We start from the raw sequence: 23,120 nt of genomic DNA on the forward strand, positions 1-23,120 counted from the left end.
CCTAACATGTACAATCTATAAACCAAAGGTGGGTATTGCACATGCCAAGGTCTGCCAGACCGGTACCAAGGCTCATACTGGCCGGCGACAGTTCGGTACAGTACACATGCGTACCACTCCGATTAAGAGCACACTCAAGTACGGAGAGGGAAGAAAACAAGGAAGAGAGAGAGAGGAGGGAGGGAGAGGGAGAGAGAGGGGTCCATGTAGAGGAAGACAGGGAGAAGAAGAGGGAGGAAGAGAGAGAAGGAGAGAAAAGCCCTAACCTTAACGCTAATCTTAGGATAACTAGGGGGTGGGGAGAGAAGAAGGGGTGAATGAGCGACGGGGAGAGAGGGAAGAAGGAGAAAGAGGGAGGGGGGAACAAAGAGAGCAGTAGCTAAGTTTGGTCACGATCGAGGGGATCGAAGTCACCTTCAACAACGATTGAGGAGAGCGCAGTGTCACTATCACCGATGGAGCCTACGGTTGGGTAACATGGAGCTTCAAACCTCTAATTATGGAGGACCCAAGGGGATAGGGGGAGGAACGAGGAAGGAAGAGAGAGATGTCGAACAATCAAAGGGGTCAGGGAGGCTTGGAGGTTATTTAAGGGACATCGCAAGCCTCGTTAAATTTATAATACACAAACTCGACATGCCTTAAGGCCACTTTTGCAGAAACCTTTCTGACTATCTGAACCATCCTGATTCTTGACTAGTTCGATTTTGTATAGACCGAATCATCCAATTCGGGATGGTTCAGTATGGACCAAACCGTCCAATTTCGATGGTTCGGCTAATATATACCATAACATGTAGTATATCAACATAAGGCATTAACCGATACACATTCACATGGACATTATGCACCTGTACAACTAATTTTGGCCTCCAAATTCATTATTTACATTTTTGTATGAATTATTTTCTTAATGCTCCATTTTTGTAAGTAATAAGGTAACATTAAGTGCATCCTTCTCTATATTTGCTGAGGTTTTTGAAGTGGTACAAGAAGTTGGTAACAATCAAGTTGATCAGTTTGTATCAAGAAAAAACTAATATCAATAAATTTTCCTAAGATAAGTGCACATAATAAAAAGAAAGCAAATTGTATGATAACTGATGTCATTCCACAGAAGCATCATGTCTTCATGTTTTTAAAGATTTATTTATTTATTTACATAGACTGCTTAACAATAATAGAATACAAGAGTACATGCAAATAAGTAAAAGAATATTTATTTATATATCTAATAATCTAAGAGTCCATTAATCATATGAAAATAAAAATGTTTGATGGATTGAGTATTTTGCATTTATACACAACACTCAAGAAGTTTTCCGAGTATTTGGATTGACTTCGATCATGTGGCACCATGAATTTGGAGACAAGGGGGTTACCGAGTATTCATACCATAAGCTGACCTATACTAACATGGTCCTAGAATGGTACCAGTACAAGTACAGATTGGTATTGTGAACCTTATCATCAAGCATCATTCGAACCATTGGAGCTTGTTAGGTTTTTGAGTCTTACTTATAATTTTATCTTTTGTTTTAGTCCCTTTAGTCCATGTTCTACTCAGTCTAGTGTGAAAAAGATTGAATTTAAGTGATTAGTTTAGTCACATGCATAATTGTAGAGGCAAGACGGTGTCTTACGAATAAAAATAGGTGCAGAATATAGTTCATATCATTGTAGCAAGAACAAGAACACTAAGCACATGGCTATTTAAGGCTTCTCCTATTAGGGTTTTATGGAAAATCAGATCCAAGGCCCTCGGAAGTGAGAATCAAACCAGTTTCAGTCAGGTACGTTTCTTTATTCCATAAGTTTCTTCACTCTTTCTTTGCATCTTGTTTTCTATTTTTTTCTTTTCTACTATTCTTTCATTTTGCATGTAACAACCTAGGACCTCACCTGAAAAGACTAGCTGAATGGTTTTGTTTAGGTTCCTTGGCCCTGTATAAATACCCAATATCTCCCCAATGCATGAATAATGTGGGACTAAACATGCGCCTGTATGGGTCTTCACTTACTCCCTTAGAGTAAAGCCTAGCATTCTTGTCAGGACAATGGTCCAAATCCAATCACAAACATCATGATCAACCTGTGAGATCCACTAGTCACACATAAGCAATGAGCCGAGTCCGCTTTAATACTATTTGTAACGACCGAGGTTTTGTTTGGGTTTCTTAACCCTGTACAAGTACACAAGATCTCTCCAATGCACAACAAAAGATAGACTAAACACGCGTGCATGGGTCCTATACTGCAGTCTAGCACCACCTAATATAGGTGCTGTTAGCAGCCATCAAACAGGCCTTCCTAAAGGATCAAACTGGACTGCTGACAGGTTATCTCACCCAGCATGATTTCAGCCATGCAACAGCTTTTCTAATCCCCGACACAAGTCTTCACAGCCCAGCAATCTTCTAAATAAGTCCCATATTCTTTGTGTCCCTTAACACACCACAAGATCTGCTGTCAGTTCTTTTTTGCTAACTTTATGTTTCAGATATGAAGATAATCAGAGCTGTAATCCACTTGTTGGTTTTTTCCTACTTCCAAACCCTAATCCTAAATTGCAAAGGTATCTTGAGCATCAATTTTGCTATCTGTTCACAAACATCTTGGATTCATTGACAATCTATAGTCCAGCATGGAGGAAAACGAACAAGGCAAATTCCTAATTGCGACTGCAGCAAATAAACTGCGCAAGATATATATCCCATCTCCTATGACTCAAAGAATTTAGTAACTCTCATTATCTCTGTTCTCAACAATTAGTTTTTTTTTCTTTTTTTTGTTCTTAGAGACTACAGACCGATGTTTGTTTCAGCATCTTGCATGCATGACAGCAGTTATATGTTTCATCTTGCATATATGTTATGTTTTGAATTAATTTTCTGAATCCATCAGTTTCATATTTTAATTTTCAGATTCAATAACTTGTCATCATATTCTATTTGGTACATCGAATGTCTTTTTAATGACCAGCACTGATGCAGGACAGCCCCAGCCCCCAGGGAACCCTAATATGCAATACCAACATAAACAATTAAGAAAATTTATTTTTTTCCTTAAACAAATTTCTAAATTTTTTCATAGCTCCTTTTCAGATGATCAAACAGATTTAAATTAAGGAAATGATTTTATGTTAACTTTGACAATTAAGCTTGCAGTATCTTAATATATGCCTAATTAATGAAAAATTAAACAAGTCTAAAATTTAATTAAGCATCCTTATTCAAACTTAATTAGACATATAATCATTATAGCAGTCTGTACAATTTTTTGAATATTTTCAAGCAAAGAACCTTTAAAAGTTCATCCCAAGCAGTATCTTACTGCTTGGTTTGGCGAGGTTCAGGGCCAGTTCAGAACCAATACACCCTGATATGGACCAAAAGGAGTGGCACAAAGCCACAAACCCAGTTCAACATATGCAGGGGCATATTGGCCAGATAAATACAGTAAATACTGGCCAATACAAGGCCAAAGACCTTGGCTTTTCAATCCTTGTTAATCTAATGGTATAATGATACAAAGAAAAGAAAGCTTAAAAAGAAAAAAAGACATGGAAACCAAAAAAACATGTGTCTATGTGTTAATAGTTTGGAGAAAAGCATGAAACCATATTATCTCAAGTTAACCCAAATGTCCCAGACAGCATAACCAGACAAGCAGATAAACATGTATGGAAAGAAATGGCAAACGTGCAACATGGAATAAGAATTCACTAATAGAGAAGTTTAATGGGCCTTACCTGCTTTAAGATTATACTGGATCAAAATAAGAAGACTATATATATGAAAAGGCAAAAGAAGCTTTTTTCCATAATCTTTGAACTAGAATAAGTCTTTCTCTTTTGTCAAAAAATATAAATCAAAAAACCGAAAGATATATTATGCTTCATGTTAGAAAAACTAATACCTTTTGTGCCAATTCCTGGATCAGCTAAATTTTGGCTCTCAGTAGCAAGGACTGATGGTGAAGAATTAATTCCAGCACCATTTTGAGCTCTTGTTTCCATTGTAAGCAATTTTGCAGAAATTCTCCTCAGATAATCATCCTGAAATATACAAAATAGGAAAAGTTGCTTACCATGGAAGTTTTTAGCTCATATTAACAGGAAAAAGGGGGGGAAAGGTAGGAATAAGCATGTGTTGGGCATGAATGAAGACACTGGAATGTAAATCGGCAATAAATGGACTTCGACCCAGGATGCTCATGTCTCTAGCAGAATTTTTTGTAGACTTGATAGCAGCATAGTACGCCATTCTAGTTAGTACCGGTGGAAATTGAGTGTACCATACCATACCGGTATTGCACTGTTACATTTTATGGGAAGCATACTCAGTGCCGATACGCTGAACTAACCCTCTTACCAAGCATATAAAAAATGTACCAATATATTACCGGTACAGGGTCTAGTACCAAGATGGTGAACCTTGGATAGCAGTGCGTAATATTATGACCTATTGCATCTATTCCCAAATTCCATGGTAGATATCTTTCACAGCCTGATACCACTGACCATGTTGCCCTTCTGGGAAGCTTACAGCATCCCTCAACTCTTGTCCCAAACGTAAGCCAATGTTTGGTTTGTAAGCAAGTAGAAGGCTACTAAGAGATCTCATAAAATCTGGACAGGAAAAGAAAACTGATTTTCCTGCCTCTTATAATGATCACACCAAGGTTGCAGTTGTAGACATTCAGGCACAACTTCCAGAGAAACTCATAAACCCTATTCTTGAACAGAAGAGAGTCAATTAAGGGTAAAAAGGCAATGCAATGGTTTCAGCGTGATGATCTTAATTCCAAGTTCTTTGATGCTTCTATTAATAGATGAAAAGCTATGACTAGATTGATAAAATATAATAACCGGATGGTTTAGTTTTTGAGAGGTAGATAGCATAAAATATGCAGCACTTGATTTTTTATCAAGTATTCAATCAAATTGATTACTCAACCTCGATTGATAAACTCACATTCAAAAGAATCACTTCACCAGATTCTAACAGATGGGTTGTGCCAACAGATTCATTTGGAAATGTAAATAGGTGGTACTTCTATGCACAACTTGTTGATGAAAAATAATATATTTCATTAGTGGTTGAAGGACTGGATTCAATGATCAACCCACAAACACTAAATTAAGGAGAAGATTTCGAGTAAACTTAACTAAATATAAGTTCTAAAACCAAACATATGCAACACAACAGATCATTTAACACTCGAGGTTTGAACAATGGTATGGATCATGAATGATTAGTAACATGTAACGCATCACTTAACATTCAGTGTAGATTAAAGCATAAATGAAACATGAAAGATCAGCACGGACGATTGTAAGGATAAACAAAAAATAAATGATAAATACTGAATATCAGATCATAGGCCATGCTTCCAATAGGCAACTCACCACCATTGATAAATCGATCAAAAAAGAAAACCAATTGGCGATCTGCAATCAGAGAAGTCCTGCATTGAGACTGGTCTGTGATCCTCAATATCAGAAGCCCCATCACCACAGAACATGGGGAGAGCCAATCAGAGGGGGGCCATGCTCCCCCCTACCCGATTTCAAGTGATTTCCAGTACATGTATTACATACACAAGGTCTGCCAACCACCCTCATCATGAGATGTGCCCCCCAATCACCTCCAATATCTCACAGTGGTTAGACTGTTCCAATTTCCTCTCTCTCTATCACATTATTTTGAAAAGGTTAAATTAAAAAAAAAAATCATATTTTTAAAAAATTAAAATATTTCTATATTTTGGATTGGGTGTTGAGACAAATTTACAGGTGGATATTGGTGAAAGTTCCAAACTACAGAGCCCTCTTGCTCCCTCCATTTCTCTTTAGTAGGGTTGTAATCAGGTCAAACTCTAGTTGGATCCATGCTGTATCCACATCCAAACTTGATAAAGAAAAATCAAGTTCGAATTCATGTTGGGATCCATCAATTTAGAAAGCTCAATCAATAATTGTATTTGATTTAGGATTGGAGCGCATGATTTTAGTTAGACAGCTAGCAAAGGTCAACAATTCCCAAAATTACAAGGACTCCTCACAACAGTCCTCCATATATGGTGAATTTGTGGCAGATTGCAGTAGTAAAGGAGCACGACATGGGAAGTAAATGATTGGTTTTCAAAAAAAAACAATTACTTTGAGAATGTTTTTTAAGTTCCCATTGAAGTTAGATTTGATTGAAAGAGAATCAGAATATAAGTGCCACCTAGGTGTTGGGAACTGAAATGATGGTGTTGGAAAGTTAAAGAGAGCTTGTTCGAGAAAAGTATAAATCCGAACATGGAGAAAAGGAATTAATGCAACCATATATACATTCATACGGTTATCGGGTCGTTGGATTTTGATGGGGGGCAAAATGGATCGTCCTGCTCACAACAATAGGACCACCTAATTTAGCCAAATAGACCCCAACACCGATTGAGCCGGACCTCGGTCCCGCTAAAAGCCAGTCCGACCTCGGGCTCTGTCGAAGGCTCAGTTGACCTCGGCCGGATCTCTCCGCTGCCACGACTTGCAGTAACCTCCTCTGATGTTTATAATGACGTCCCGACCAAGCTCAAGGCGCCCTTATATATTCGCCGACACGCCCCGACCGAGCTCGGAGCGCCCTTTATACTCATCGACGCGCCCCGATCGAGCTTGAGGTGCCCTTATATATTCGCTAACGCATCCCGACCAAGCTCGAGGCATCCTTATATTCGCCGATGCGCCCCGACCGAGCTCGGGGCGCCCTTTATGTTCGCCGACGCGCCCCGACCGATCTCGAGGCGCCCTTTATATTCGCCAATGCGCTCCGACCGAGCTCGGGGCATCTTATCCATTAATGCGCCTCGACCCTCGAGCTCGAGGCGCTCTACTGGACGACCTCGGGACCGGAGAAGTGAGGCCGACCTCAGCAACCGCCAAGCCAACCTCTCTGAATATACGCTGTGGCCCCTCATCGAGCTCGGCCTCGCCCATGATAGCATCCTCGTGCGTGCCCACGCCCACCTACGTGGCCGTACATTACAACGTCACCGCGCCATGCTTGCTTGCTGGCTAACGACAGTGGACAACGCCATGCTGCTCCAGCCATACCCCGTCGCATCCGTCAATGCCTTATCGTTCACAGAAACGGCCTATGCCGTGCGCCTCAAGCAAGCTCTAGCTGCGCACCATCTGTCTAAAACCTATCTTCTCCCATGATGAGGACAGGTCATACCTCCGCCATCTGGACACCTCTACGGAGACTATATATAGGCCCATCAGGTAACACTAAGAGAACTTTTGGACCAACTAAGATCCACTCTAACTTGGGTGTCGAAGGGCCCTCACCGGAACCACCGGTGAGGCTTTGTGCAGGTATGCCGTCGCGCGGGAGGTGGCTCTCCTCATTCTCCGCCCCGGCCAGTAGCTCCCTCGACTCCCCTGACGTGGTCACCCTCGGGCCAAATTTGAACCACAACATATTTGAATATAGCTCAATAGTTACATCCAAGTTTGATCCAATAAGAAATTGGATCCTATATATGGAAATCGACTTCATTCCAATAAGGTTATAGAAAACTTAAATGGATCCATACCCCATTATTGTAAAATATTTAGATCAAGTTATTGGATTTTCAAATACCATTTATACACCTACTCTCTAGGATCATGTGCCTCTCTCTCTTCTTTCTCTTTATACACACTAGCCAAAGATGTTAAGCAGCTCTCTCTCTCTCTCTCTCTCGCTCACACACACACACGCACACAAACGCTCTCTCTTGGACACAAGGTGTGACTTTAGATAAACCCGGGCTCCATGACTTCATTGCATTGATAAGACTTCGAGGGAACACATGGCATTGCTTTGAAGCAAGACTTAGAAAAAAGGGACCATAAGTCCATATATGCTGGTGATTCCATTTCTACAAACTAATGTGCTTCAATTAAATATTTATTTTAAGTGTGTTTTGTTTCCAAACTATCCCTATTGGATTTTTATGCCTTATGCCTGAATTCTTAGTTTCTAGTATGATATCAATTCTATTAAACTATCTCTATTAGTGTTGCTTCTGTTTTTTTTTTTAATTTATAAGATCTTCTCCAAAAGGAACCTGAAGCTAGGTTTCTTATCTTCTCCTAAAATGCTTTGTTTGATTTTTCATTTTGTTGAAGCATTTCTCAGATATTGTTACCAAGCACATTTTTTCTAGGAAGTACTTTTCTTCAAAAAGTTGCAAAAGTACAATTCTTAAGCAACACCAAACATTACCCGAAAAAAGTATAACTTTTATCCCCCTTCAACCAAATACATTCCTATGGGACTTACATTCTGCTGATGTCTATCAAGCGGAAAAGAAAATAAAAGGCTAAACACCATGGTGTGCCCACATAGCAGCCGGCTAAATGAAACATCCCACACATCACCTCGAGATATGAGGTCCCACTAGAGTCTTTTACTTAATTATTCTATATTTTCTTTTCTTTTCTGCTGTAAGTTTTCAAGAAATGATACAAATTGGCTTGTTTTGGAAAGTTCAAATATGTCTGAAAGTTATAATGAAGCTTGGAGTAGGAAGAAGGTGGTTTGTAAAAGGTCATTCTTCTTCCTGTCATCATATTATTTTTTTTACGAAAAGAGCTCCCATCATAAAGACCTTCTTGAAAAATGTCATTCTTTTTCAAGAAGGTCATTCTTTTTTAGCTGCCGATGTCTATGCATTACCTCATAGAGACCTTCTCGATCTAAATAGTAGAGAACAAAGTTTTAGTTTCCTCCTTGCCTTTCATTGTTGTTAAAAACATAATATGCTGTATCGTACCATACTGGACAGTATCGGCATGCCGTACAGTGCCATACCAGTCCGATACTGGAACCGGTGGCGTACCGACACTCGGTACATCAGACGTACCGCTTACGATACCATACTGACACTATGACAATGTGGCACCGGTATGGGGTCCGGTACCAGTATAGCGAATCTTACTTAAAAACGCCTATACTGGTGAGGCCAAAGTCACCAAACCTTCATTGCTGGAGTCAATCGATTGTAGTTTTATGCTAGATCTCATTCAAAAAAGAGCTCCCCTCACTATTTATTTGATCTTTCAAGGTTGAAAGTTTTAATCCAGAGAAGAACACCATCAAGAGCAGTAGCAACGCAAGTGTTCTTTTTTGCAAGCACAGCATCCCCTGGGTGTGAGGACTCAATTAGAACAGAAAGTTTGCATACAAGATCCCCTAATTTACATGTATGCTGAAATTTGAAGTCAAATTACAACTACCTTCAATTGAAGGAGAAAGCAGAAACCTGGGTACCAAATTCTCTTTTTCCAGAATTTAAATTTGAAATTGACGTAAGGAGATAGTATTCAGTGAAATTTAGATTTCAATGCTCCAGAAAGGGTTTTTCTCATGGGATATTTCCATAAAATATGGCTAGTCTCCCTGCTTGCTATTTTGCTGCAACAGCATCATACTTACCCCTAAAACCAATATAATGTTTTCCACAGCAGGACTGCTCACTGATGTGCTCAACTCAAACAAAGTTCTTAGAGATCAAAGAATGGAAAATAGTAACCTTGAAGGGGTTTCAAACATGACTCCAATGCCTTACAGTTTATCCTAGTAGAGATTGCCTGATTCGTCAAACTATTTAGACAAAGATCATATATCTTTTCAACCTTTGTCTAAGCTTTCTTAGTTAATCAGTCACCTTAACATGAGCATTTGTCATGCATATTGTACGTACAAAATTATCAGCAAACCCTGCCAGATTTTATGCATGGAATCTAATTTTCCATAAGAACTAAATAACAAGCAGGAACGGTAAATCAGGTAATGGTTTTGGATATGTCTTTACCTGGCCACTTTATCTTGCAACAAAAAGCAAAGAAAGATTGAAGAAAAGCAAATGAACAAACCTGGCTAGTAGCTGCAGCGTAAACCTTTTGCTCAAATCGAACAGCAAGTTTCTGAAAATCACTTAGACCCTCAGAAGCACCTGGTGGGAAGTGTTTCTTTAGAGAGCTGATTCTGTGCATTTAAAGAAAAAATAGAATTAATTGATCAAAACATTATGCAGAAGCTACAGGTGGCTGAAAAAATTATCAACAAAAATTAATGAAGAAAATTTTAATCTGTAAAAAGGACATGATGAACATCAGAAAATATTGAAGAAAATTGATTTTATACTGATCTAACAGTCAGGAAAAGTGACATAATGTCTTCTAAAGAGTATAGCATTCCTACTTTCCTAGTATATTGGCGTGGAAAATCTGCACAGGGGAAAAAGAAAAAAATACAAGTAATTACGCATCCTTGTGAGTGTAAACATATTGACCTAAATCACCAGATCAACATGTTTATACTAGTTGCTTGCAGCTACCCTGGAATCTGGACCAATATGTAAAATGCATTCAATATCGAAACTTGCTGATAAAGGAAAACAATAAAACAAACTGTGTCATCTTTTAGCAGTATCATAAATCAAAGAAGTAGCAACACTTAACTATAAGCAACACGTATTCAAGCAACTGCCTATACTAGTGAGATGTCTATTACCTTATATATGTGATAACCAAAAAGCCTTACCACATATAAGCAGGGTCAGGCCTTATGCATTCTTCACCCTTCAAATGTTAGAATGAAAAACCATAGGGAGAAAAACAATGTATAATCTTCCTCCCAATTTTCTCAGGCTTCACATTGACAAACAAACAACCAGAAGTTATCATCATAGTGATTCCACAAATTTTAATTGCATATAACTACAATACAGAGCTTGAGTTCTTGGTTTCAGTTTCAACTAGACCAAATGAGTTCCAGCTTGAACAATTTTCAATTTAAAATTACTGAAACATAGAATGGTCAATTAGAACAAGAAAAGATGTCAGATGGACAAATAATAAAAATAAGTAAGCTAGATATCATCATAACGCATATTCTATTTATCAGGAACTTTGGGTGTATTTTTTCAGTAGCTTCAAGCATAAACATATGTAAGATGTCAAATAAAAGATTCCCCTTAAAGTGTAAGTTTATTATTTGATCACATATTGACTCATCAACAATGAAATGCCTAAGTTTCACCATAAATGGGCATATGTCAAAAAGTTTATGTAAATCTGTATCTCCTTGCAATGTAATAATGCAGTGCTCCCATATCTTCTGAAAACTGCTTCTGAACATTTAAAAGATGAGAGCAAAAATTTGGCATACGTACTTCATATACAGCATACACTATGGATTTGGCCCCGTCATTTTCTGCCAAAACTGCAAAACTAGCCTCAATTCAGTTCAGTTTTGGAGTTTTGAAAAAGAATCCCAGTCGTTCTGTATTATCTTAGAAAGTGATATACCTCATTCTATAACACTGTAGCTCATAAACAGTGACATGCTTCATCCTGAGCTGGTCCTAGATTCACCAGAAGTTCACCCTAACATCCTCATCTCTAGTGCATTTTCATATGCCTAAACCTTATTTGATGCCCATCAATCTAAAAAATACAACATAATCCGCATCATGCTATATTTATATCATCTTTGATGGGAATTAAAATAGGGTTAGACCAGACATGGATGTCGCATCTGAGAAAATTGACTTATCGACAGGTAGGAGATTCTGATCAATTTCACAGATGATGGTAGCAACAATTTCTCTAGCTTAATGACCAAATCACAGATAACATGAAGATCCACTTTGCTATAGACGAAAGAAGAGAGAAAAAAAAAATAAATTCGTTTTCTCATCTTCAAAAACTACAACACTATAACAGAATTCTCCATGAATATTCAATGTGAGATCCATGACCTTTCCTAATTAGGGTATGGATCATGATATATCGAAGCCTCCCTTATCCCTGTACAATTGTAAATATAATGATCCTGAATTCATAAACTTGACAAAAGAAAGGAAAGAGGGGGAGTCTATCCAAGACACTCTTCCTATAAAGACAGATCAATGGGCTCCAAGTGCATTGAGGAATACATGTGACATCTTAACACTAGTATAGATATAATCATATAATCCTAATTGTTAGAGCATCAAAAGAATTAAATGATAAGTATTTATAATCATGGAGTACTTTTTTACTTGCTTGTTCCTTAAACTCTCTTTCATGAGACAACCACACCATACACCTTTTGCCTAATACTTCTGCACAGTTTGTGCATGGTACACTGTGTCGATCGGTACTAATGCATACCTACTGTACCATACCATACCAGTACCAACTAATATATAGTATGGGGGCCATACCGAGTTTCGGTACGCTAAACCAACCGCCATAATAGGCGCACCAGCATTGTACTAGGATGGTACCAGTACGGAGAGCGAACCTTCTATTTTTACAGTGTTGTGTCCCACAAGATACTTGATACGCCAAACTAACCCTCATATCAAGTGTACCGATACTATATTAGGATGGTTTTAATATGGGGTTCGATACCATGACGGCTAACCTTGCTTCTATCTTTACAATGTTGCATCCCACAAGATACCAATCCACGGCTTGGCCTAGGCTTGGCCAAGTGTGAATGGGCTTGGCCTATTGCGAAGAGTCACGGCAAAGGTTCGACCGAAGCTCGCGGCGCCCCGGACGGAGCCGGGCCGCTCCCGCCTTTGCCGCGGCGCACGGGCGCCGCCGCCGATGGATATTTAGAAATAAATTAGATGAAAGTGGATTAGTCATAAGAAATAAGGCTAGACTTGTAGCTAAGGGATACAATCAAGAAGAAGGAATAGACTTTGATGAAACATTTGCTCCTGTAGCTAGATTAGAGGCTATTAGATTACTTCTAGCATTTGCATGTTTCATGGATTTCAAATTATATCAAATGGATGTGAAGAGTGCTTTCTTAAATGGTTTTATTGAGGATGAAGTATATGTAGAACAACCTCCTGGTTTTGAGAATCATGAATTGCCAAATCATGTGTTTAAACTACATAAGGCATTATATGGATTAAAGCAAGCACCTAGGGCTTGGTATGATCGATTAAGCAAATTTCTGCTTAATAATGACTTTAGTAGAGGAAATGTAGATAAAACTCTATTTCTCAAAAGAAAGGACAAAAATCTATTAGTGGTACAAATATATGTAGATGACATAATCTTTGGTGCCACAAATGATACTCTTTGCAAAGAATTTGCTGATTTAATGCATGGAGAATTTGAAATGAGTTTGATGGGAGAACTAAGCTTCTTTCTAGGATTACAAATCAAACAAACTAAAGAAGGCATTTTCATTCATCAAACTAAGTATACAAAGAAAATACTAAAGAAGTTTGGGAATGAAAATCATAAGGAAGTAGGGACTCCAATGAATCCTACTAGTAAGCTAGACAAAGATGAAAAAGGGAAGAGTATTGATATTAAGCTCTATAGAGGACTAATTGGATCCTTGCTCTACCTTACTGCTAGTAGACCTGACATTGTATTTAGTGTAGGAATATGTGCTAGATACCAATCGGATCCTAAGGAGTCACATTTAAGTGCTGTTAAGAGAATCCTTAGATATTTAAGAGGAACTACCAATATAGGATTATGGTACTCAAGAGACTCCTGTCTAGATTTGCTTGCATATTCAGATGCTGATTTTGCCGGATGCAAATTAGATAGGAAGAGCACAAGTGGCAAATGTCAATTCTTAGAAAATAACTTAGTATCATGGTTTAGCAAAAAGCAGAATTCAGTGGCACTGTCCACAGCTGAAGCTGAATATATAGCTGCTGGTAGTTGTTGTGCTCAAGTATTATGGCTTAAGCAACAACTAGAGGACTATGGAGTTAAGCTAGATAATATTCCTATTAAATGTGATAATACTAGTGCCATCAATCTTACTAAAAATCCCGTTCAGCATTCTAAAGCCAAACACATAGAAATAAGATATCATTTTATTAGGGATCATGTGCAAAATGGAAACATATGTATTGAGCATATATGCACTAAAAAATAATTAGCCGACATATTTACAAAACCATTGAGTGAAGATAGATTCTACATGCTAAGGAGGGAATTAGGCATATGTGATCCTTTCTATTGAAGAGGGAGCTAGTAGTCTCATGATACATTCCTCCAATTTCTAAAAACCCATGAAACATGAGTCAAACTTGTTATCTATAGATTCCTTACTCATGTATCATTGTCCCAGAAAGAATTTATAAGGATTGGAAGCAAGAAAAATTTTTAGAAGCAAAAAAGAAGAGAAAAGAAAAATTCTGCACTTGGGTCGACCCAACCCACAATAGGGTCGACCCAACGTTGAGTCGACCCAGGAAAATTCTTGAGTCGACTCAACGTCGGGACCCCACTGTTAAAAGGGGGACCCGAGAGCAAAGTTAGGGCACTGTTTGCCCTTGTCCTCTTCTGAATACTCTAATCCCCACTCTCCAAACTCCTCCAAACAGTAGATTATCTTAAGATCTTGGAGAAATGGGACCCAAAAGAGCCGTAGCCAAGAGATCCGGAAGAGTCTCACGGATCCAACGTGAGGAAAGGCAACCTACGGAGCCATCTACAGTGTCTCCACAACGTGCGGCACGTGCAGAGCCACCTCCTTCCCCCTCTGCTATACTTGCAAGATTTGCGGGGAGACCGGTTACAACGGGGAGAAGGATCCATTCCGAGTTCTTTGATCAAGAAGGGTTTCGGTTGAGGGAATGGATCCAAAGGCAAGGTTGGGAGTATCTTTGCTCCCTAGATGTATTGATCTACCCCGGATTGGTTCAAGAGTTCTATGCCTTCCTTAAAACTGGTATGGGAGGGCTTGTTTCGGAAGTTCGAGGAGTCCGAGTTCGAGTTTTCGAGGAGAGCTTGAGTGAGCTACTTCATCTACCCTGCGTAGGAGCCACTCCGGAAAGGCCAGAAGATAAACTGAGAGCCTTACAGTTGATCATGGAAAATGAGAACTTCAACTTTTTCGAGAAGGTAATAGCTAGTTCTCTTTCTGCTGAAATGAGATTACTGCTTAGTATAATAAATAGAATTTTATTTCCAAAGACCGGAAGATTCGATCTCATCACTGAGCGAGATCTAGCAGTGATGGAGTGTATGATTCAGGGGATTCCCCTAAATCTTCCGGCCATGATACTGAGACAGATGAGGAAGGTGATCTGCAACTCGAGGGTATCACTACCTTATGGTATGATACTCACTTTGGTGTTTCGACAGCACGGTATATCCTTTGAGGGGGAGGCATCCAAGAGTCTGCTTCATACTGACACATACACTGCACGGACACTTATACGCATGGGATATGAGAAAGTGAACGGGCAGTGGATTAACACTGGAGCAAGCATTCAGGGTGAGGCACCAGAGGGTGATGCACCAGAGGCTGAGGATGAGGAGCATATGGATCATCCTCCTGCACCTTCAGAGGCTGGACCATCGTCATCCGTTCCTCCGAGAGATACTGATGAGTTCTGGAGCAGGATGACTGAGATCATGTCAGCTCAGGCCAGGACTATTACGGATGGGCTGACGAGCCGACTGGACATCATGTCTGCTGAGATCAGTGATCTGAGGCAGCAGATAGGAGCACTCCGGAGAGAGAGAGACCCATGGACCATCTGTGCCACAGGCTGCCGAGTCAGAGATTTCGGCACAGAGTCATCCAGCTCGTCGTGCTCCACGCCAGACACAGTCTCACCAGACTCGACCTCCCCTCGCCACATACACTAGGAGGATGAGGACTAGATCCCAGCCATTAGATTCTTCCTAGGCTGATCTTAGCATTTCTGTTTAGAGCCTAGGCTAGATATCTAGTTCTCATATGTATCTTGCTTTTATCATGTATCTTTAAATCTTGATTAAGGAACATTGTATCTGCTTTTGTTTGGACATGAATGTACTCAAATGTTTCTATTTTGATCAATGAAGTTTGAATGTTTGTTATTTATTGCATCTTTTCCCATGTACCTATTTGATGATAACAAAAAGGGGGAGAAGTAAAGAAAGAGTAATAGGGGAGAAGTAAAGATATAGTAAATAGAGTAACAAAAAGGGGGAGAAGTAAAGAAAGAGTAATAAGAGGAGAAGTAAAGAAAAAAAGAGAAATAATTTGTAAAACAAATTGAAAATCATATAGAAAAGCATATACATCCAAGGGGGAGCAATTTGCAACAATGAAAATGATCAACTCAAAAATTTATATCAAATTTCAGAATTTGGCACACATAATTTCAGAATTTGGCACGCACCTTTCACACCTCGATACATAACCTGAAACTCATGTTTTATCTCAAATTTTTGGAGTTTCATCTTTAATGAATTATAAATGAAAGGGGGACTAATTCAAAAAGTCAAATTGGCAACATTTAAATGATATAGGGGGAGAATTCACTCTTATATATGAAAAGCTGAAATTCAGCAAATTAAGCCCTTTCAAAAACTGAATTTAAGATAAGTATCAATAGGCTCATACTCTTTATTTTGTAATCATCAAAAAGGGGGAGATTGAGGATGATAGTGTTATTTTGATGATTAACAAGCAATTATCTAGAGTATGTTATAAGCTAAATCGATACTTCATTTATAAGTCTATTACTCTCAGTATATTTTGTATAAATTGATATAGATATATTTCATTGTTCATTTGAATGAATCTAACCTTGAGATGCAGCAAAGTGTGGATTGAGTCGACCCAAAGGATGATTGGGTCGACCCCGGCACATCAAGAAAACGTTTGGCACACTTCTGCAAAAATGGCAAAGATGAACAGTGAGTTGGGTCGACACAAGGAAAGCATGAGTCGACCCAAACATCAAGATCCTCAAAACTAGACAGAAAATGGTTCTCTGGATTTACTGAGAGGGTCGACCCAAGAAGTAGTTGAGTCGACCCAAGCTTGAGTCGACCCAAACCCTGAGAGGGTCGACCCAAAGGCAAGACAGAAAAGAAGACAGAAAAAATTCTCTGGAAACCCTGTTAGGGTCGACCCAAGAAGAAGTTGAGTCGACCCAAATGAACTTTGAGTCGACCCAAAGAAAGGTTGGGTCGACCCAAGTGAAGGAAGGCTGAATTATAAAGTTTCTGTGTTTCTGAGAGGGTCGACCCAAGGAATGTTTGAGTCGACCCAAGTGAAAGTTGGGTCGACCCAAGGACAGGTTGAGCCGACCCAAACACGGGCTAAAGCATAACGGCTAGTTCTGCAGATGTACTTTTTGTCCTTCTAAAAGTCAGTAACGGCTAGTTTTTGAATTCTAACCATTGGGGCTTGTCCAATGGATGTAGGAAGCTATTTAAAGTGGCACTATTCATCAGATAGAACACTTTTTCCAAAGAATATCAAAGAGTACACAAGAAAGAGAAAGTGCCCTAATCTTCTTCATCCAAGTGCTTCATTCAAGAATCAAAGAAAGGGGTTGAGCAGATTCAAAGAGTCATCAAGAGCTCCATCCTCCCTTGAATAGTGAAGCATCTTTGACAAAGAAGAGACAAGTCACTTCAAGCGATAAATACCTTCTTAACTCTTCTTTGTAGTTTATATTGTTTCATTTGCTCATTTAGGAGTTTAAATCTTCTTTCTTTATTTATTAAACTACTTGTAAAGGTTGGTTGGTTAGCCCGCAAAACCAACGGAATAGGTTGATTGGTGAACCCGGAAAACCAATTGTAAAGGTTCGTTGGTGAGCCCGTAAAACCAACAAAGGTTCGTTGGTGAGCCCGTAAAACCAACATAGGTTTTTGGTGAACCCGGAAAACCAAAGTGTAAAGGTTTTTGGATTGTGAGCCCGGAAAACAATACAACTGTAATCCACGGGATTATAGTGAATTCCCAAGGGGTCGCTTGGGGAGTGGACGTAGGTGCTAAGGAGAGCACCGAACCACTATACTTTGTGTTGTTTGTATTGTGATTTGTTTTAGCTCACTAACCATTAATTTGACTTAAGTAAGATAGTTAAATTTAAAAGAAACCAATTCACCCCCCCTCTTGGCTTGTCACCTTGGGCAACAAGAACACAACAAGAGGTGTGGTTATTTTTAGCTAGGTGGACAAATATTTTTTTTTTTGGTAACAACGACATTTCATATGGCTCTAATGTGGGTACAGCTAGCCAAATGAGGCAACTCAGTCTGCTGCTCTGTTCGCCTCCTGAAACACATATGCTACCTGAAAGGATCCCCACTCCTAGACCAGTCTGCGGGTCTCGCGGATCCACGGGTGACCATCCCCATATCTATCCGCTCTCCGTACCCAATCAATCACCGTGGATGAGTCTCCCTTGAGGCACACACAATCGGCACCAGGTACACGCTTCGCATAAGAGATACCCTCCCAGGCTACAGTTATATATATCCATGGCAACCACATATATATATCCATATCTTTCAGCTTGCAGACATGTGACATATTCTTACACATATATATCCATGGCAACCACAAATGTCCAAGTAAAATTGCATGGCATAACTAAGAAGTACTTCATGTAACTACCAGACTAGCATCTAAATCATGGATGGCATGATGATATCAGATATCAAGCAAGTTTTAGGCATACAATCTAGGATATCAAGATCACTCTAGTGAAAAGATCATGCAATAAAACTTATTAGGTTGCTCTACAGGTCATGGAAAAGCTTAATAGGTGGTTATCAGTCAAAATTTAAAAGAAGGTCCTCAACCACAAGGCTCCCACCACTGTGGAATTTGGGGAGGTTCAGATGCATGTAACCTTAGCCCTATGTGCTGAGAGGCTATTTCCATGTTTTGAACCCATGACACCCAAGTCATAGTGCAGCAACCTTACCATTGCACCAATACCCGCCCTCTAGGTGGTTGTTAGTCAAAAAGCCATAAATAAGTCATGTTTCTCCAGCTTGAAACCACATCAAAAAATTTTCCAAGTTGTATATAAGATGGTTCAGTAATATCTTAGCAACAGCAACCTAAGCATTTGTTGCTTCTAACGTATAGAGGTATGTGAGACATTTGATAGGTCATAACAAGAATGTCATACTCATGAGATCATCATGAAGTAATATCTTAAAGACTTGATTTAATTAACAAGCCAATAAAATATAATCATTGATGGAGCGAGTAAGAAAAATCGATGAGGTATCCATACCAGCCAGCACGTTTACATAAACACAATAGTTTTGTAGGAGATGTTAGCATATGATATATTCTCTTCAATTAACCTACGATGTTGATACAGTGCCCATTTCATCTACTATTTTAAACATATAAAAATACAAACAATCACAACATGTGTGATAAAAATTACAGGGAAAGATACAACCATTTTCACACTAATTTACCTATTCGAATAGTTGTATGCATAATAATGGTACTCCGGAAAGCTCTTATAATAGACATATTATGGGAAGGTCATTGGCTAAAACTTATCTAGACTTTTAACATCTTGCCTAATACAGAATGATGTTTGTTTGTCATTATCATAACCAATTTGTAAATCAAAATTCCATATCCTCTATAAGATAGAACTGACCATCTATAGTAGTGGCTACACAAGATGGTGGACTTATGAATTGCGTTGTATAAACATGCACTTAAGTGTACACATCAACATGTAACAACATAAATGGATATAGCACCTTTCAAGAAGAAAGTGCAATATAGGTAGAAATTTTAACCTTAGCAGCATGTGGTCTCCAAATGTCCAGCATGTAGATAGGAGTAGAGCCATGGGACATGGTGGGAGAGGGGCATGGCACCCCAAAATTTTGGGGTTCCTTTTGATTCCCTTATGGTAAGTACAAGTGCAAATATTGGTGTTGGCCCCACTCCACTCATAAAATTGGTGAAAATTTGTTATCCCACTACCATGAGAAAATTGGCCCCTCCTAGTTACTCTATCTTCTCTCATCCTTATGTCATAATTAATTTTAATTAGAAAAACCATGCAATAAATCTCCATCGAACCCTCCTAAAAACTTTGTAGTCTATAATATATTAATCCATACCCTCTTTTTTCTCTGTAATCAAATAAAGGAAGAAAAAGATATCTTTGCCAGTATTTCACATCTCCACAACTCCATCCAAACCAATTGCCCTCTTTTAGCTCCTCTCTGTATAAATGTCTATCTCTATATCAACTAATTTTTAAAAAAAAATTGTTTAAAGCTAGACAAGACAGAAGTTCAAATGGCACGAGAGAGCAGAAAACGAAATCTATCCCAAGTGGGAAGGCAGTGAGGGTGAGGAAGAGGCCTTTCCCTTGACTGCTTCAATGTTGTTGAGCCGGAATTGGTACTAAAAGACGATCCTATTTGGCTTTCTTATTTTCATGCCCAGTCAGTGGCCAAGATGATCTCCTCGCAAGAAGTATAATGTTTCATTTATTCCTTAAACTTATTTGGTCATAACCAATGACTGTTTTTTTTCTTGCTCAGTTATTTATTTTCATCAAATGTATCGTTCTTTTATGATTATTTGTTTAAGGGCTCTTTGGATGCTTCAATAAATAATCCATGGATTGTTCCTCTACAAGGTTACCATTAAGTATTAATTATTTCATGGGAGGGAAGAATCTTTTCTAATATGGAAAGTTAAGATTACAAAACTTAAGAAAAATTATGACAGTGGAAACCGCCTTTTAAATGGAATCCGGTATTCTATATTTTCTGGATTACAATCTCCGAAGACCAAGGAAGGGCTCTTCCTCATTGATTTTCTTCTCTCCAATCACTATCCATTCCCTTATCTTCAGCTAAATGGAGAACTTATCCTAGAACATCCTATGCCTGCACTTCCAAACAGAGCTTAATTCTTCTCTTCTTCCATGTACTGGTGTCTAATAATAATTGTTTGATTGTGAAGAATGTTTGCTTCGATTAGGATCATAATCTTAGAGAGAGCACTTTAAATAGATTTTGCTTTGCTGTTGATTAATGATGTAATCTGTTAGCAAATAGACAAAGCTTTGTTTGTACTTTATCACATTAAAAAATAAATAATATGATCATTAAAATTTCACAATTTGAAAAAATACTTTATATAAATATGGTAAGATTTTACTCCAAATCATCGCAAATTCAATTCTTTTTCTAGCATCTATAAACTTACTTGTTCTTCTTAAATCCATGATTTTTTTAATACTGCACTATGGAATTGGGCCTAAATCATCATGATTTGAATATCATATGAATACTAAAATAGATGTGTCAAAGCATTATTATTAGTAGACATGGCAGGAACTGACAATCTAACCTTGCCTCCTTCCCCGAGGCAAAATCTTGGCTTTCCCCCTGTATATGACAAAGCAAGTTTTTCAAAGAAGATTTGCCTTTGTGCTTCTTGAAAAGGATTATTAAATAAACAGAAGTAATACAGAATTTACTCTAGAATCCTAACATGGATCCCTTCAAGAGTATAACCTTGTCCACAGGGTTCTAAAATAGGGTCTTTCATATAGCTTAAATAGGGTCTTTCACATCCCTTATCCTTCTTTAATTTTTCTACTGACATTTTATGCATTTGATGAACCTATACATGCAGCTGTTATCATAAACAGCACAAAACAACTTCTCATAACAAAGGGAAAAGGGAGAGGTCAAATTGATCTCGTGGTTGATTTTCAGAACCATCCACTTTGCCATGAGCGTTGCCGTTAAGTTTTTGAACAAAGTGCGAGCGGCTCCCGCACCGAGGCGGGTTCGTAGGTCTCGGAGTCTCGGTTTTATAGAATCGGAGCAAGCACCAACAAAGAATAGGTTGAATGAACCGGACACCGTACCTCACCCGAAATCCCGCTGCAAAAAAAAAAGGAAAGCACCTGCAGCGTACAAGCGGAGGAGTCTTTAGGTAGTCTTTCCCTATTTCCGAGCTTGGTTGGTTAGCTCCTTTCGTACTTGTATTGTATTTGCTTTTCGTTGACTAGCAGAATCAACGCTTGAGCCTACCTTCGCACACCTCCGTTACTCTTTAGGAGGCATCCGCCCCAGATAAACTACCCACCTCGCAGTGTCCCACCCCCCCCCGAATGATCGGTGTGGCGGTTAGGCATCCTTAGACGAAAGAGTGGTCTTTTAGGATTGGTCGTTGTGTGTCACCACCTCCCATTGACAAGGGTTTAAGAATACTGGAAGCAAACACAAAGATGGCGAAAAACAAGTCTTCGCCTTTCGCTGAAAAGCCCTAATGGGTCTTCTTCTTTTTTTTTCGTTTTTTTCCATGTCCATGCTCTACTTCAACACTATCTGCCCACCCCTCGAAAAATAAACCATATTATCCCAGACCACCCTCACCAAAACCACAACAGAATCAATGTCACAATTTCATTCATAAGGGCGCTACTAATCAATCAAAAAAAAAATTAGAAACAGGAAGACAAACCACAAATAAAAGGAATCAAGGACCGAATTATGGAAAGAAGAAGGGAGGGGCAAAAAAGATTTCGAGATCAACATTAAACCATCCATCATAAATCCCTAGCAGGGAAACAAATAAATCGAAAGATAAATATCGAAACCAAAGGAAGAGACAGGAGGTTTCGCTCACATCTTGCCGACGACCCTCTGCCGCGACTCGGCGTTGAGGTCGGACCTCCAGTCGGCGGGGCGAGCGTCCGCGCGGGCGGAGCCCTCCACCCTGGAAGGATTCCGAGTGCTCCCTTCCATGGGAGTGAACCGGGGTTGAAAGAAGCTCTCAGTCGGGAGAAGTAGAGAAAGGAGAAGCGAAAGCCCCTCTCCCTCTCTCAACGAGTTTGGAAGACGGACGAGACGAGGGGGTGTCCTATTTATAGGAGGAGAGCAGGACGGCGGTTTTAAAATTTGGGCGTGGGGAAACGCGTTTTGGGACCAAGGAAAGGACGCCCTAGTAGGGATTGGGGAACCGTGAGAATCATGTGTGATGGAGTCCGGGTCACGCGCGCATTCAGCACACGAAAGTTGTGAGTCTAAAATTTAAGCGAAGTCCCTCTCTGATAATTTTATTATTTTTAGGCCACCTTATGTTGCTTGCGATGCCTAAGTGACGTGAAATAAAAGATCTGTAATTGTTAGGGCTGTTCTATCTGAATATTGCCATTATTGTGCACTTATTTTCCATTATAATGGCCAACAATGCATGTTAAACTGCTACTAATGTCATATTGGAAAATTTTAGGTGGGCACTCACTTTAATACTAGAGAGTTTAATACCTTGATAGTGTCTTGTCATGAATAC

The 23,120-nt window shown here is 39.1% G+C and overlaps 1 protein-coding gene across 2 annotated transcripts in view; it reads right to left on the reverse strand.

The window, feature by feature from the left end:
• The window catches only part of LOC120109906 (mediator of RNA polymerase II transcription subunit 15a-like), a 37,466-nt gene extending 14,818 nt beyond the window's left edge, over positions 1–22,648 (reverse strand). For both annotated transcript variants that reach the window (XM_039123576.1, XM_039123577.1), the window contains exons 1-3: positions 22,455–22,648; positions 9,917–10,028; positions 3,919–4,057 (exon numbers count right to left, since the gene is read on the reverse strand). In XM_039123576.1, coding sequence (XP_038979504.1) covers positions 3,919–4,057; positions 9,917–10,028; positions 22,455–22,573 — 370 coding nt within the window. In that variant the 5' untranslated portion in view covers positions 22,574–22,648. The remainder of the gene's footprint in view (positions 1–3,918; positions 4,058–9,916; positions 10,029–22,454) is intronic.
• Between the last annotated feature and the right edge of the window lie 472 nt (positions 22,649–23,120).

Source organism: Phoenix dactylifera, chromosome 2 (assembly GCF_009389715.1).
Source record: "Phoenix dactylifera cultivar Barhee BC4 chromosome 2, palm_55x_up_171113_PBpolish2nd_filt_p, whole genome shotgun sequence".
Classification (NCBI taxonomy): Eukaryota; Viridiplantae; Streptophyta; class Magnoliopsida; order Arecales; family Arecaceae; genus Phoenix; species Phoenix dactylifera.